The sequence below is a fragment of the Scleropages formosus genome, chromosome 9, assembly GCF_900964775.1.
Source record: "Scleropages formosus chromosome 9, fSclFor1.1, whole genome shotgun sequence".
NCBI lineage: Eukaryota > Metazoa > Chordata > Actinopteri > Osteoglossiformes > Osteoglossidae > Scleropages > Scleropages formosus.
This window is the reverse complement of record NC_041814.1, coordinates 11,838,707-11,855,085: the sequence shown is the minus strand read 5'-3', so window position 1 is coordinate 11,855,085 and position 16,379 is coordinate 11,838,707. Positions and strand designations below refer to the sequence as shown.

At 41.9% G+C, this 16,379-nt stretch overlaps 1 protein-coding gene across 1 annotated transcript in view; it reads left to right on the top strand.

Moving 5' to 3' along the window:
- Positions 1-13,237, top strand: part of LOC108923474 (rho GTPase-activating protein SYDE2-like) — a 33,859-nt gene extending 20,622 nt beyond the window's left edge. The window contains exons 4-7 of the mRNA XM_029254813.1: positions 1,289-1,415; positions 8,669-8,850; positions 9,333-9,564; positions 11,730-13,237. Of these exons, the coding sequence (XP_029110646.1) occupies positions 1,289-1,415; positions 8,669-8,850; positions 9,333-9,564; positions 11,730-12,316 (1,128 nt within the window). The 3' untranslated portion in view covers positions 12,317-13,237. The remainder of the gene's footprint in view (positions 1-1,288; positions 1,416-8,668; positions 8,851-9,332; positions 9,565-11,729) is intronic.
- The last annotated feature ends 3,142 nt before the right edge of the window (positions 13,238-16,379 follow it).

Here is a 16,379-nt window from a genome sequence, read left to right as displayed (position 1 = left end):
AGCAGACATGCTTGAACGTTCTTAAGTGTAAAATCGCGGCCGGGAGTCAATTTGGGTCTCTGTTAAAAAGCAAGACGCGCGTCTCTCGGGGCCGGGAAATCCGAAGAGTCGGATTGCCGTGAAAATACGAGGGATGCCTGCGGCCGTTACGACGTTTGATGTTTTCTCACTCCTCAAATAGTCCTGTGTTTCCGAGGCTTGCGAGGCCTACGTGTCTGGTGTGTATTTAAACACAGTGCGTGCTGGCAGCGCAGGTTTAGTCTGAGACCCGCTTTTCGAGCTGGGGAGGAAAACAAACAAGATCAGATCAGGCGAGAATATAGGTTAGGAGGGGAAGAAAAACAGCCCCCCCAAAAAAAAAAAAAAAAAAACACAGTCAAACACTACGTACCATTGATCCAGAATATGACATTCCTGCCAGATGTTTGTGGCGCTGTGGCATTTCATGACATGCAATAAAACATTTAGTGAATCGGTATAAAAAGAGTTTACAGAAAGGAATCTAAAGTTATTTTGATCGTAGCGCTGCCGTTTCGGATTGGTCGCGTTTATTTCGTGAACTTGAAAAAGCTGGCCTTCGGAAATGTGTAGGTTTGGAAGATCGGCGCTACGTTGGCATCGTGTCTCTTTCCGCACAGTCCTCCGCTTGTCAGAGCGTCCGAGGGCTGCTCTCGGGAAGGAACAGTTGAGCACGGCAAACCTTTCTCTTCTCTCTGATTTATGTGCTGATATGATACACTTTCCTATTGTTGATATACATCTATTCTATGCTGGAATAGGATATTATTTCTATTAGAGAACAAATATAGTTGTCGCCGAAAAAAAAAAATCTTCACTCGGAACAGTGTCCGCAAAGACGAACCCATTTTGCAAATTTTCTGTGAAATACCGTACAAGGGTTTCCATCGCTTCTTTGAAATGACCTTAAACTGTGAACATTAAAGGTTTTACAAAGAATCCTAACAAAACTCTGTCGAGATTTAAAAAAGCTATTTTGCTTTAATGAAGTGTGAGTATATTGTTATCATAGGGGTTAGGGCTGCTGTCTTGGGCCCCAAAGGTTGTAGGTTTGAATCTCACCCCTAGCTGTGGTACCCATGAGCAAGATACTTACCCTAAAATTCCCCAGCTGCATAAATTTGTAAGTAACTTGACATTATAAGTCACTTTGGAGGAAAGTGTCAGCTAAGTAAATAAATGTATTTGTAGAAGAAGCCCTTAAAAGAGCAGCACCTGGTGAGGGGCAGGTGTTGGGTGACTTGGCTAAAGATGCATGTTTCGTGACCAGGTGGTGGGTCTCTACCGTCTCTGTGGCTCGGCGGCCGTGAAGAAGGAGCTGCGCGAGGCCTTTGAGAGGGACAGTCGGCTCGTGGAGCTCTCGGAGAACCAGTACCCAGACATCAACGTCATCACAGGTACAGCCTGACACCCGGCAACAAACAGGTCTGCAGTAAAGAAAAGTCACATTAATAACATTAAAATTGCCCAGATGGTATTGCAAAGCAAATGTTTTTGTTTTATTTTTATTTTTTTAATATGGCAGCTAAAAAAAGAAATAACGTTATGCACATGTGCTAATTCTGTATGTTCGTATTTGCATATAAAATCTTTTTAAATGCTTGCTTGTGATCTGCTGCAAGCATTTTTAATCGGTGAAAAATGTCAATACCGTAATGTATTTCACGGTACGACTAGCTGTAAAAGGAAAATGTGTTTCAGTGAAGTTGGTCGGTGTGCTAGATGCTCAGGAGGTGAGTTCATGTAATTAGTGTATTCATGTTAGCAGTTCTTCACGTAAACTGATGAATGGCATGAAAACTAAAATATAGTTGTAGTTTTGAAATAGGTTTTAATAATCCGTGCACAACTGTGTATGATTTGAACACCGTAAACTGAAACAATGCTATGTTTTTAAAACGTTTTCCATGGAAAGAAAGTCAGTTGTGAACGGCGTAACTTTTCGGGTCGGTAGGATACATGGATATTTCCAAGCGCGTGCGAAGCATTAGGGTTTGCGCTTGAGTCAGGAGACACGACTCTGTATTTTACCGTTTGTTCTGTTATTGGGCAGCACTGTAGCGCCGAGAGTAGTGTTGGCTTCTCACGGCACCTGGACGGTGTACTTGGACATGGGTTTGAATCCAGTTGTCTGTGTCTGGTGTTTCCATGTTCTCTCTGAGTTTCCTCCCACAGTCCAAAGACATCCATTTCAACTGAATTTAGGACTCTAATTCACCCATTGTGTGTGTGTGTGTGTGTGTGAGACATTTCTCTGCTGTAAAAATGGATGAATGACTGGAGAACTTCTGGAGCAATGCCCAGCAGGCGGCATAGTGGTTTAGAGCCGCTGCCTCTGATCTCGGACATCACGGGTTTAAATCCCCCCTCCTCGTGTAGCGCCCTCAAGCGCGGTACTTATCCTAAATTTCTCCGGTAAACGTAATCCTGCCGTATAAATGGGAAAATGACTCGAAGTAGCTTAATATTGTAATGCACTGGGGAACCAAGTCAGCTGAATGAATAAATGTAAATACAGAAGAGTGTGATATGAATACGTTTTTACACCCTACCGTGTTTTGATTGAGCAATAACGACTCTTGCTGTTGACTGTTTTTCTCAGGTATTGTTGAGAGTCCACAAGTGTGTGCCCGTCCTGACAAATGTCTTATCTTTTCTTTAAAAAAAAAAAAAAAACATAAAACATTCCACTTAGGGTTTCTCCTGTCAGGCCTTGCCGAGGCTTGAAATGAGTGTCCTGACATGAACCAAATTGCATTGAAGTAATTTTTATCTCCAGGTTCAGACATGCCATCTTACCTATCTCCTGACCATCGAAGGTCACCTGAGACTATTTAACAAGGCTCAAGGAGTTCTTCAACTCCTGACCTGAGCTGGAAGGAGCCCAACGCAGTCAGTTACCAGCTGCTTGTATGAATACAGCAATTTATGTTCCAGTCAACATTTGGCTCTCAAGCTGTTCCCACTTTTTTTGTTATACTGTTGAAAACAGACCTCCTTTTTTTTTTTTTTTTGGCAGCCTTTATCTGTGGAGTTAATTATCTATGAAGAGTTATCAAAAAGCCGGATTGTTTACAGGCTCGAGCAGTCAGGCATTCCTTGCCACGCAGCGACGGGAACAGCGAGAATCAGGCTTGTGTTATGTTGTTATTTTCAGGAAAATGGAAACATGATGGGGGCTGAAAGCTGTGGGCTCTTGTTGGGTTTTTTTTTTTTTTTTTTTTTTTTAGAAGAGGCTGACTAAACTGATCCTGTATCATGTCCGCTTTGATCCACATGAATTTGCATGTCAGGGTAAAGAACACAGTTTACGGTTGAGCGGTCCCGAAAAAAGGCCCCGCACCAACACGGATTGTTGGTTTTCGCTTGCTGTCTAAATTTGCTCTGCGAAGCGAGTGCTTTTGGAGGTGGATGGAGGGGAGGGCTTTGGGGCTTGTTTGAGCTAATAAGCAGGAGAAGTCGGAGGAGAGCCGCGGTGCCGTGTGTCACGTGGCTCATCGAGAAAACAGAAACGCAGAAAGAGATTAGCACGAGTCAAAGTTCAGACCGGAGCTGGCAAAACATGTGGTGTGTGTGTGCGTGTGTGTGTGTGTGTGTATGGGGGGTTGTTCTAGATTGTAGCTTGGAGTCGCATGTGGTTCAGCGACTGTGGCCCTAGATTTTTCGTAAAAAAAATTGGTTTGTTTAAATCCTAAATGATTTAAAATGATTCCGCAGCTTGAAGGTTAACACGAAGTGTTACTCAAAATATAACGGCTTTGGATAAAGGGATGTCTAAGTAACAGCAAATACAGCACCTCTTTCACGTCCACTTCTTCCCTGATCTTTTAAGCGCGTGATGAACGTATACATGTTTACGTTTCATAATTGTGTGATTAGAAGTCGTCGAATAACGGATAAACCTTTACGCAGCTACTTGGGTGACAAATACTGCTTCATATGGTAGAATCTGACAAATGGACTCTGCTCCAGAATCACGTGTCTGCTTCCAAATCTCTCCTTCTGTTGGCGCAATGCACTCGTTCTATTTCTCCCCGAGATGTACTTCGTTTTGGAGAATGGCGTGTGGGAAATGAATGGATGTAAGCGTAGCTGCAAATATATAATTAATTTGATTTGAAGTGCAGTGCGCGAACTCCAGATAAGACGCAATTTGAATAAATCTGCCGGAGACGCAAGCTCGGGCTCGCAGGCTTTGAGTTGCACAGATGACTTAGCAGCCATGTGTGGGGTCACCTGCGGATTGTTAATTGAATCGCTGTTGTTGACTTGTCTCCGATGTTTCCCGGGAGATTTTCGGTCCTTGCGTTCGGGTCCCCCGCTGGCCTTCGCTGACCTTCGGACTTATCCGGGGAGAGCAGATGGAAGCACCGTGTCCTAGAGATCCCGCTATGCAGATGGCTAGAACGGCCTGATTTGTAGCCCTCGTGTATTTCCCCGGTAATGTTCCACCTTTACCTTGCCGAAACGTGCAAGGTAGAGCTGTTTAATGTTCAGCAGGCACTGCTTGTCAGAGTTACGTGCATTTTAGGCTCTGAAATTCTCTGTATCCTTGCTGTCACTGTGCAAAAGGATCCTACTGGAAGTTATATTTTTGGTTTGCGATGGCAGATGTCGCTTCCTGTAACAGAAAATCCGGTCTGTGAAACTGCGGGCCGTGGACAGAGGGATTCATCAGGGTCTGTCACAAAGCCAAAATCAAAAAGCCAGAGAAACAGAGGAAAATAATCTAGACTAAATATATTTTGAACAAGGCAGAAATGGAGCTGATCAGAAATGGTTTAAATTCTTTCTCTCTTTTTTTTTTCTTTTTAATACGTCGGAGTGCTTTCGAGCGCTGGAGTTTAGATGGCCGGTGGGGACTTTCACAGTCTGTCGCACCCCCAACCACAGCGATCGCCATGCAGCGCACACCACCCCGTTAAGACACGGAAAGTCATTAACAAGCGGCCCCTTTGTTTCCAAACAAACACAGATGGTATTTGTCTCATGCATTGGGATTAACTGAACGGCAGGCTGGCAAAGAGGCACCCGCGCTTACAAAGAGGTACAAATTGCGTGGGTGTCATAATCGCACGCGAGGCACTGGTTGTCAGGGGAGGGCTGGGGATTGAGGTTATTCCATTCCCAGTTAGTGGCTCTGAACAAATTCCCATCTGTTTTCGGGAGGTTCCGCATTTCGTTTCCTTCGTGTGAAGTTGGCAGCGGGTCTCGGTGCAGGATGGCATTGGGGTCAGCGGTGACAAAAGCAAGCAGTTCACCTCTCTGCCACCACATGAAAGAACACATTCTTTAAGTGACCCTTGGTTACACACCAGCGGCTGTACCTGTATTTAGAACAGGTGAAGCACGAATGCCATACAGTACTCGCAATCTAGATTAAAAATATATTAATATTGAAATTATATTCTTACCAGACCTTTTGAAAGAAGTTCTCCCAGTGTAAAATTATTAGCAGCCTCTCTAGTATTTAATCTTTCATTAAGAATTTGAGTTCTTATTCCTCTTGGCTGTGACATGTGCTATGGGAACACCTGGAGAAAGCGCACTTGGTCTCCCCAGTCGTGACCGTGCCTTTGTTGAACGGTTGGCTTTTGTGCTGAACTCCAGGTACAGCCAGTCGTGGTTAAGACACCCTTCAAAAAAGCCAAACACACAGTTGAGTCATTGTGGGCTAATCATTTACTTCAACATAAAGGCAGCATTATTTGTTTCCTGGGTCACTTCACGCTTGTGTAGACATTCTCTGTGTTTATTTGTAAGGAGCATGTAGATGTTATATACGTGGTTGCGGGGTGAGCGATGATCTTCTGAGATGATTTTTTTGATTTTTATTAACATATTTAGAAATTTTTTTCTCTATTCCATCTTGTTTCTTGCCACATTGCTCCTAGCTTGAAGCTCTGACAGCTTATTGCTGCAGGGGAGCGTTTGAAGAGTAGCCATGAAGCAGGTCCGCACCGTCGCAGATTACCGGAGAGAGAACTTTCGTTTCGCAAAGATGACTTGAGGAGTCGTAGACGCCAGATTAGCTTTCCTAGTAGATTCCCATCTGTGCTGTGGTTTTAAGACCTGTCGAATCTTGACCGATGGTGTTTTGCACAGGGAAAAACCCAAAGCAACAAAAAGACACTATCTGAGTTTCCAGGAACAGTCGCATACGCAAAGGTAATGTTCATGACACTGTGTCTAGGAGACCGAGGTGTAGGCGAGGACCCAATTGTGGGTTTGTTTTTCTTGGGAGGATTGGACAAGGGAACAGGCAAGAATCGTAGTCGGGGACAGGCAAAGGTCGTTTGACGTGCAGGCGTTGTTCTTTGGACGAGATGGGAATTGAGGTTGATCAGATGAAGCAGGAGATGATCAGGAACCGAGAAGACAGGGATTGTAAGGACGAGGAGGCAAGTGAGTTTCGCGGACTGTCGCAGGAGAAGCGGTGGGCTCAATGAGATTCCGCAGCTTTGTGCTTTGGCGTGGCTTCCTTTATCCCTGGCGGCTCTAAAGTGCAGCAGGTGTGGTCGTTTGGCTTGGTGGTGTGGGCGTGACATTGTGCGGGGGTCCATTTTTGACTGCGATTTTAAAATTTCTGTATTTAAGAATCCCTTTGTAGTCCGTGAACATTCATTTGCAAAACAAATGTTTGTCTAAGACGATGAGTAGCAGGGTGGGAGAGCTCTTCAGTTACCATTTTTAACAGTGAAGCCAGTTAAAATCGCAACTAACAAACACATCCGGTTCTTCAGTTTTGATATGCACAGATGCAAGGGCTTTCAAAAGACAGTAATGTGCATTTGGTTGGGGAAGCTGGTTGAGAAACGCAGGTGGAATCTCATCTTAATTTAAGGGACTTAAAGCAAAATTCATACCCTTTATTTCAGGTCACAAAAGCTTACCATTAAACACTACAGACACACCTCTGCTTATGTAAATTTGACTTAAACAAATCTGGATTTACGGGAAAAATTCCCAGCATACACATTTTTTTTTTTTTAAATGAAAGTGTATTAAAGGTGCAGTATTTAAATATATTTAAATATATTGAGTGACATTTACTTATTTAGCAGGTGCTATTTTCCAAACTGATGTATAACTCATGGTAAATACAATGTGCATTTCATAACAAGCTAAGAGGTTTAGATGCAGACATAACTCTCAAAGCAGTTAATTTGATGTAGCTTCCTATTGAATTGATTTTTGTAGGAAATAGAGATGTGATCATGACAGATGGTATGATGCAAATTGTAGAGCAGCTCAGAGATCAGGAGAGAAATGCATCTGAAAGAAATGTTTAGATGCCCCCAGCTCTGAGGGATAGAGGGAACTCATTCCACCAATTTAGGAGGCAAAAACCGAGAACCTAGAGACTGAAGCTCTCATAGGAGCATGTAGGGTTTTGGAACTCCCATGGAACTCTCATGAGTGGGATCATGAAGCATCCAGAGATAGAGGAGAGCAGACTTCTGCATGTGGTCTAACGAGTGTTTAGGTCCTGTAGGTTTTGGAAAGTTGATCCTCTTGTAGACTGTATCTTTGAGTCCTGAACTTCATATGGACTACAGCTACAGGAAGCGAATGGAGAGAGAGAAGGAGGGGAGATGCATAGGAATACTTTAGCAGGTCAAAAACAACTTGTACGAAAGCATTTTGGATCTGCTGAAGAGACTTTAAATTTTAATAAGTATTTACTGTACTTATAGCAGTAGTCAATTTATGCAAAACAACCATTTATGAAACAGATAATGTAGTGCAAGTTTATGAAGTGGATCAAATACCAGGAAAAACTTTAATTTCAGTTAAATGTCAGGTGATATTTGCTACTACTATTTTATTGTACTGAAAATTTGAAGCAAAATTCAAAAGTGTATTGTCTAACGAGACAGACTTGCTAATACTTAAACAAAAAAAAGATTTTGTGAATTAAGTCTTTTCACACATTGGGAGTGCGCTTTACCTTTGGAAAGGGCTCTTTGACCATGTTGGAGCAGTCATGCTCTGTCAATGAGCCCTTATTTTTGTAAAGACAAAGGAACCGTCTACAGAACAGTTTTAAGCCTGCTGTGTACAGGATCTTACCCAAAGGTCTTTGCAGGGGGTGGTGTAGGGGTCTGTAGGGCCGTGCCAGAGTAACAGCTGGTCATTTGTCCACCCAAAATTTATGGGCTTCTATTTCCCGTTTTGTTAATTAGTCACAGATAGGCCAGTTGTTTTTCTGGCTTACGGAGTATAGATCTGGCTTTGAGAAGATAGTGTTTTATGTTTTGCTTTGGCTACATCTGGCCCTGGGAGTAGATATTACAGGTTTGAACACCGGCTGCTGCCACATTCTCAGGCTGGGGAGTCACGCCTGATTCCAGTCAGGTTCTAAAAACAAACCCCGATGCAGCCCAGCGTATCCGTCAAAGTGCTATAAACGAGAGCAAAAACTCTCACGATTTTGATTCTAGCTGTATTCCTGCTGCGTTGCACAGTAACGATTGTACACCGGATGGCCTCCTCCATTCACGTGCCAAGAAATGAGTTATAACACCAGTCATTTGTGCAGTAGACGTCAGTACGGAGTGGTCTGTCACTTGTTATGATGGATGCTGAACCATACACTGATGTGTCCTACCCGTGTGTGTGATGCATGTCCATTTTCCTCGTCGGGCAGGTGTTCTCAAAGACTACTTGCGGGAGTTGCCCTACCCTCTGATAAGCAAGCAGCTGTATGAGGCTGTTCTGGACTTCATGGCCAAGAGGCCTCTGCGCATTGGCACCAATGGGAACGAGAATGACCCGGCGGACTCCGAGCACACCGTGAGCCTCTTGGAGATCCTGCCAGATGTGGAGAAGGTAATGACGCTCGGGGGATGTTTTAGAGGGGCAGCTAGTGGGTTTCTGTGTGTTTTTTTTTTTTCTTTTTTAAATTTCATTTTATTTTATTTGATTTTTAGGTGTAGTTCTAAAGTTGGAAGATACTGCTGTTGGATGCTACTTAATTTATTTTTTTTTTTTAATTATTATTTTTTCATATTTCTGACCTGGAAGTATGATCATTTGAGAAGAAAACACATATGTGGAGAATAACACAGACCTTTAGATAGCAGAGCTCTTTAAGAGCACTATGTATTAGTGTGTCTAGAATTGGAGCCTGGCCATCTCCTCTCTCCTCTGTATACCTGTTTCGTCAGTGAATAAACTTTTACTAACTCAGCTTCATCTCCAGTAACAGTGCTTGCACATGTTTGGGGAGAAACCTTTTTTTGCTGTTCTTCCAAGTGTCCAATTTTTTTGGATCAAACTGTTCATTCTGCTCATTTTGCCGTCAATGGCAGGCAACTCTACGGAAGCTGCTGGACCATCTGAAACGGGTTGCCTCGCATCACGAAGTGAACAAAATGACTTGCCAGAACCTGGCCGTGTGCTTCGGGCCCGTGCTCCTCAGCCAGCGCCAGGAGGCCTCCTGCCACAGCAATCGTGTCTTCATTGATTCCGAAGAGCTGGCCAGTGCCCTTCACTTCAAGAAACATATAGAAGTTCTTCACTACCTCCTGCAGCTATGGCCAGGTACTCTCGGTTTATTTACTTGACTCACCTGTCATGAAGAGACCACTGAGAATCTGCTGTGTCATGTAGCAAGAGCAAAATTGTTGTGTGGAGACAGAGAAATGACTTTGTGAGTGGATGCCTAAGAACACCCAGACCTACTACATGGCCTTCAGTGCCCGATGCTTTTATTAAAATACTAAAGATTAGTGCAAATTACTCCCAGCAGTCGACAAAGATGCGGTCCATTAGAGTCAATCTTTCAGGACTTTGCTTTCTGAGGTTTGCTGGTTGCCGTTGAAAGCAGTTGTTGGCAAACGTTATATCAAAGATGAAATAGTCCGCAAAGTGTTTCATCATGACTAGGAAACCGAATATAAACCACTCTTGTTGGGTGGAGCCTTTTAACAAATTGCCTGGAAAAATATATGCTGCATATTGAGTTCAAAGCCCCCTCTGCTTATATAACTCCTCGTGTTAGTGGCTCATAACCAAAACTAAAATGCATCAAATGTGGATAAGAGGAAGAATTGACTTTTGGGTTTTTCGATTATAACTCTGATTTAAATTCAAAGCATTAATGTTGTTACCCACGTTGTGTATATTGCATTTACATTTATTCATTTAGCAAATGCTTTTCTCCAAAGTGATGTGCTGTACATCTCAGAGAACAATACAATGTGCATTTCATCAACAGGAGAGATCTGGAAGCATGTGGTTCTTGAGTACAATCCAAATGTCACATACCGCAGCATAAACCAGTATACATCACAGGAGTAGCTGCATGAAGGCTTTTCCATTACTATATTATATATCTGGTTTAGGGTTCCCTGAAGAATATCGGAAATGTTACTTCTCATTACCTTTTACATCCTGATGCCTAGTAGTAATGCACAGCAATATAATGTGATCCTCCTAAAATTCTGAAAAAAAACGGCTAAAAAACCCCACAAATTTTGTTTCATATTGTTGAAGTCTTCCTGTTTTAGTATGTTCTTATTGAATTTAATGTGAGCAATTTTTGTGACTGCATTGAAATGGATTCTTCACCTCTGTTTGTGTCGTCATTACATTCCATACTTGTTAGGTTATACTTAAAAATCTAACGTCTCACTCATTACGTTATATTCTCGGCTCTTGTGTTCAGCCCATAATTGTAGGACGTACGTGGTAACTTTAGCCCTCGAGGGAGGTGTGTTGGGGAGTGTGGGTGTGAAAAGAGAGCAGGTACTCAGGGAAGCGGCACAGTTTGCGCACAGAAAGAAGAGGGGTGCTGGGAGGGAGGGAGGGAGGGAGCGGTCAGTGACCATGGTATTTTTAGGCAGTGAGGAACTGTGTGGTAACAGAGGCCAGGAGGGGAAACCTTCATTCTTTGCTTTACGTGATGTGATATGTTGGGAATTCAAGTTCTGCACCATATCTCGAGATTGATTTGCAATGCTGCCAGCATTGCAGTGTTTCCCTTTTTATGACGTCTGGAAATAAAGCTGTGGTTCTTGAGGCTTTCCAGCTTCTTCATTGCTTCAGGTTGAGGCAAAAGGAAAAAGCATAATTGCTTTCTGCTTTCTTAAAAAAGCGTTTCAAACTTGCTCGGCTTCATTGTGCTCGGGCTTAACGTCCTGCGCTGACGTTATTGCCTCTGCATTTTTTTAAAATCCTGTAGTTTATTCCCGTTCTTTTCCTGTTTTACGGCTCACTGGAGGAAGCAGTTACACACAGAGAGTAAGGAGAAGTACAGGTAACTGGGCTACGGTTGTGTCTGAGTCTGCGTCAAGGTCGACTAAAGCCGTGCAGTTTTTCTTCTTTACTTTGTACGCACGCATTTATAATGTGATTGTGCCCCTTCTAAGCCTTTGTAAGGCTGCGTTTTCTGTATATATATTGAAATTCAACTGTGTTTTTAGTGATTAATGCTTAAATAGTAGGGTTTCCAAACTGTCATAACACTACAAAAAAATTCTCATTATACATAAGAAGGGCATTTAACTGTTCAATTCCAAACAAGTTTATGATGCCAAGTTTTAGAGATATAGCAAATTTAATATTAGATTATTGATGGTTAAAACACTGCAGTTGCAATTTTGTACAGTTGGCATGTTTATGTGCTGCATGGCATGTCTTTGGCGCGTACTCACTTTTATAAACTCTACATAATAGTACGGTATCCTTCTCTTTCTTTTCATCAGTGGTGAACCCCCAAAGCCCCACCTCTGCCCCAATGAAGGAGCCCTCAATGGAGACTACTCCTGCCCCCCAATACCTGCGCAGAAGGAGGGAACGTCCACAGGTGCTGAACCTAAGCGAGGCAGAGATGGCTGGCGTACTGCGTCCCAAACCGGGTCGGTTGGACAGTCCCAGCAATCGCTACGCTGGGGACTGGAGCCGGTGTGGAGACAACTACCTCCAGCCACCAAAACGGCCGCCCAGCGAGGAGGCAGACTACGATGATGTACCTTCAGAGGACATGGAGGACACAGAGGATCAGCAAGGGAAGCTGGACCAGGTGTTTCAAGCTGTGGAGGAGAATGAAGTTGAAGAGGGGTTGGAGACTTGCCAAGGGGACCTCCAAAAAGACGTTTCCCCCAGTCATATTATATCCACCCAGGAACCCTTAGCCAAAGAGCACACATACCAGGCCTACATGAAGATCCAGGAGATCAGCCCGGTTCTAAGCAACAGGGTCAACCTCAAGGACCTGCAGGAGAGTATTGACACTCTCATTGGCAACTTGGAGAGGGAACTGAACAAGAACAAGTTAAATGTTGGTTACTGACTTTAGAAACTAGTAAATAAGTCAGTCAGTCAGAAGTTCCGGTGTATGGCTCAGGGCTGACCAGGATGTTTCTATGGATTGTGGAACATCTCGCTTGTTCATCCCTTTAGGGGTTTGTCATCTGCCACAGGCATTCCGCAATACATTCTGGTCACTATAGATAGTTTTTCATCCTTCTTCTTATTAGAAGAATCCATTAACCCCAAGGGGTGTAAAAGGTGCCTTAATTGTGTAAAGGTCAAACATGCAGAGAGATTTTTAAAGGTAAATTTTAATGTAAACCGATGCACTTATGAAGCAGACTTCAGGAGAGTGTAAGTACACGTAGGTTATGGACTGAGTGTTGGCGATGGTCAGTGAGCAAGGTTTCTGCAATCTCTTCTTCCAGGAGGCTTGAACCGCTGATCAAGACGGGATAACTTAAGCACCGTGCTCCTGAGATGGGCAGCTGGCAGTTCTTATTGCATTCGTATGTAAATGAATTGTAATATATGAAAACAATGACAAGTGATGTGATAAATGTCCACTAGGTGCTAGCATTTACTCTGCTCCTTTAAAAGCTAAAGGTACTTGTTCTCTTATTAAAGGTTTCTCTATAACTGTGTACCTGCAGATATTATTTTCTATTTTTCTAACTCTCTGTATTTTTCATAAAATGTGAACACGGGCAGTTTTTTTAACATTTAAATCAAAATATCAGAGGAACATGTCTGTGAAACAACTGTTCCCATTTCACAGAAACAAATATTGTGGGAAAGACCTCATTTTCTGTGAAAGAACATTTGCTACCTAATGATCTGAAAACTGCTCACTCAGATAGGGATTAAAAATTATCAGTATTTAACACAAAGGCACACACATACATTTTAGGGATGTACATTTTTAAACAATTTCTATATAAAATATGGAAGGTCTACCATCTCAGCATATTAAAGTATAAAATTTTGTCAAACATGACATTTACACACATGAATGTCCAAAAAAAAAATATATATATATATGTATATATATATATATATATTATATGCATACCACAATAACATAATTTATGTTGTCATTTCAAGTGGAAGAATATTGGAACAATGTGTCTGCATCACCCACCTTACAATTTTTTTCTGTTCTGTCATTTTAGTTCTGCCACCTTACATCTCCTGGGCTGTTTGGGCATTTGCTCAGTCTGGGAAAAGTTTGCATGTTCTCCCCATGTATACAGCTATGCAGTTTCTCAAACAGAAACATGTACAACAGTACATTTAAATGAATACTTATTGCATGCCTTGGTTCATGAGTTAATGGACACTCTTCTTTTTAAAAAAATTTTTAAACTTAACTGCCCCATAACAATATTCCCTGGAATGACCATAAATTTTAAGATTTCTGATAAAATATTTTATTTAAAAGACCAAAATTGTTGTTTGCAGTATTTAGTATGAATGTACATTCCATAAATGGTTATATATACAGTATGTGTGTGAGTGTGCGTGTTCTTGCAGTACGTTACTGTTTCTTTGACAGATTATTTCTGTATATTCCTATTTAAAATTAATTACTTTGTAGTACTGATAAGTATTAGCAACCATCGTATATTTCCTTGTTTGAAAATGGAATGTGCTTTGAAATAATCCATGGGACTAATGAAACTATTTTAGCTGTAAAAATATGGTAGAAAATATAAATATGTACAAGCATTGTTATTTTTATCTATACATGTTTCATAAGTTCATGCATTTAGTCTCTGTTGGTATGAAGTGGCTATTTGTGTTATATTTACTGATTTTATGGTCAAAATCTTTTCAATGGAAAAAAAAGTCTATTTTCTGCTCCTACATGTCTGCTGTTTTTTCAGTTTTTCTTTTTCTGTCAACAGTTGATCACATTGTCAATGTGCATTTGAAGTCTGAAGAATTATTGTCGTTATGCAGGGGGGAATTGGCATCTAACGATTAGAGTTTAAGCTCCCTTCAGGCTTTATTATTCATTACTGAAAGGTTAATGTTGTCTTATAACACCTGTCAGTCTCGTGTCAGGAATGAAGGGAAAGTCCAGTGACATGTGGATACAGCTCCCACTCCAGTGTTCAGTCTCAGAAGTGTACGCCATTTGCACTTTTATTGCCTTTTCCTTGGTGCTGGGTGTATAACGCTAATAATTTTCTGGAGGAAGGAAAAAAAAAAAAAAAAACATGTCAGCAGCATGGAAAAGGACACCTATTGTGAAGAAGAAGATCTCAAAATATTACTGTGATGGGATTATTAAGTACACAGCATTGTAGTGCAGTTGAGTTTTCAACACAACCATGGAATATAGTGCTATAGTCCTGTTTTCAGATGCTTGTCAGTGAAACAATCATTACATTTATTTGTTTAGCTGATGCTTTTCCCCCCCAAAGCAACTTACAACATTAAGGTTACAATTATTAGTACTACAACCAGAGGTGGGGATCAAACCAGCAACCTTTAGATCTAAAGGTAGTAGGGCTAACCACTCTACTAGCAGCTGTCCAATTGATGGGACCTGTGGACTTGTGGAAGATGGGAGGATTTGCCATTAGAGCTGTACTGTAATGTTCATAGGTTTGGGGAGAGTACAACTCTAAATTATAATTATTAGTGATACCTGAAGTGAATGTCTGGAAATCCAGACTTTCTCATATGTACTGTGTATGTCTTAGGTGCGTGGACAGTATGTCACAGATTTTTTTTTCTTGTTTCAAGCGCTTGCAGATTTCGACACTTGTAACACTTATAAACTTGTATGGTGATGATCAGGGAGCTCAAACACCTGGAAACAGTTACCTGTTTAGATAAAGGTGAAAGGAGCCTATACCAAAAAATAATACCTGAAAACCATCACGAAAGCATCAGCTTTCAATTTTGCAGTGTTTCAATAGTGTTAATAATTGGAATGATATTCCAGCTCCGTAATGTTTACTAGGAGAGTAGTCATCATGAATGATTGGTGAAGACTGAGTGTATATACAGACACCTACTTGGTAGAATTTTGATCTCATGCCCTGGAGAGGCAAGGGATGCAGTGGTGCAGTGGATTTGACCTGTGGCTGCTCTCTGGTGGGTTTGGGGTTTGAGTCCTGCTTGGGGTGCCTTGCAATAGACTGGCATCCTGTCCTGGGTGTGTCCCTTCCCCCTCCAGCCCTGTTTTCCTGGATTAGGCTCTGGTTTGCCATGACCCTCCTTAGGACAAGCAGTTTCAGGCTGCATGTGTGGCCTGTGCAGTTTAGGGTAGGATACAGCAGATGGTGTCCTTACTGCTGTGTTCTCCCTAGAGTATACAAGTACTTGCACATAGCACCAAAATAAAAGTTCAGTGTTTATCCATCTCATGTAAATGGACTTCTTAAGGCTAAAACATTTCTGTTCTATGCTATGCTGTGGCCACCAAAATTGGGCACTTGTGTATATAATATTGCTGTATGCATCGTTGTGCATTTCATGTGAAATACGGCCTATTTACTCGCACCATCGGAACAAGTTCTAATTCTCCACATTTTAAATGAGAAAAAACAGGTGTCTGCATGCAAATGGAGGTTTGTCACAGGGACTTCTGTGGAGCAGATGATACTGTTGAGGAGATGCTGAGTAATTTATATTATGGGGTTTGCCGCAACAATCCATGACGCTCAGAAACATTTGTTAAACCAGTTCCTTTTCTGGGTAACAAAGAAAAAACAGACCATTTTCTGGTGGTTTTGCCAATGACATTGGTAACGTATAGCCTTGTCAAGTCACCGAAACTTTTATTGTTTTGAGAGCGTTCTGCTCACTCAGGAATATCCTTGACACGTGTATTTGTGTGAAACAGGAGTCCACAGAGCAGCAACAGCAGCTCACAGGAGGAACGGGGGGCCTTGCTTTAAGGTCTATGTAACATCACCGGAACAGATCCTCGAAAAGCTTGTCACTTGTAGCTGAGAGTCAAATGCTTGGTGTATTCACACGGAAATACATATTTGAAGATAATTCCATTTCGAAAATCAGTTATTTAACATCAGATTTTAATTACGCCAATTTAGCTGATATACAAATTTTTGTTGCGTTATTTAAAA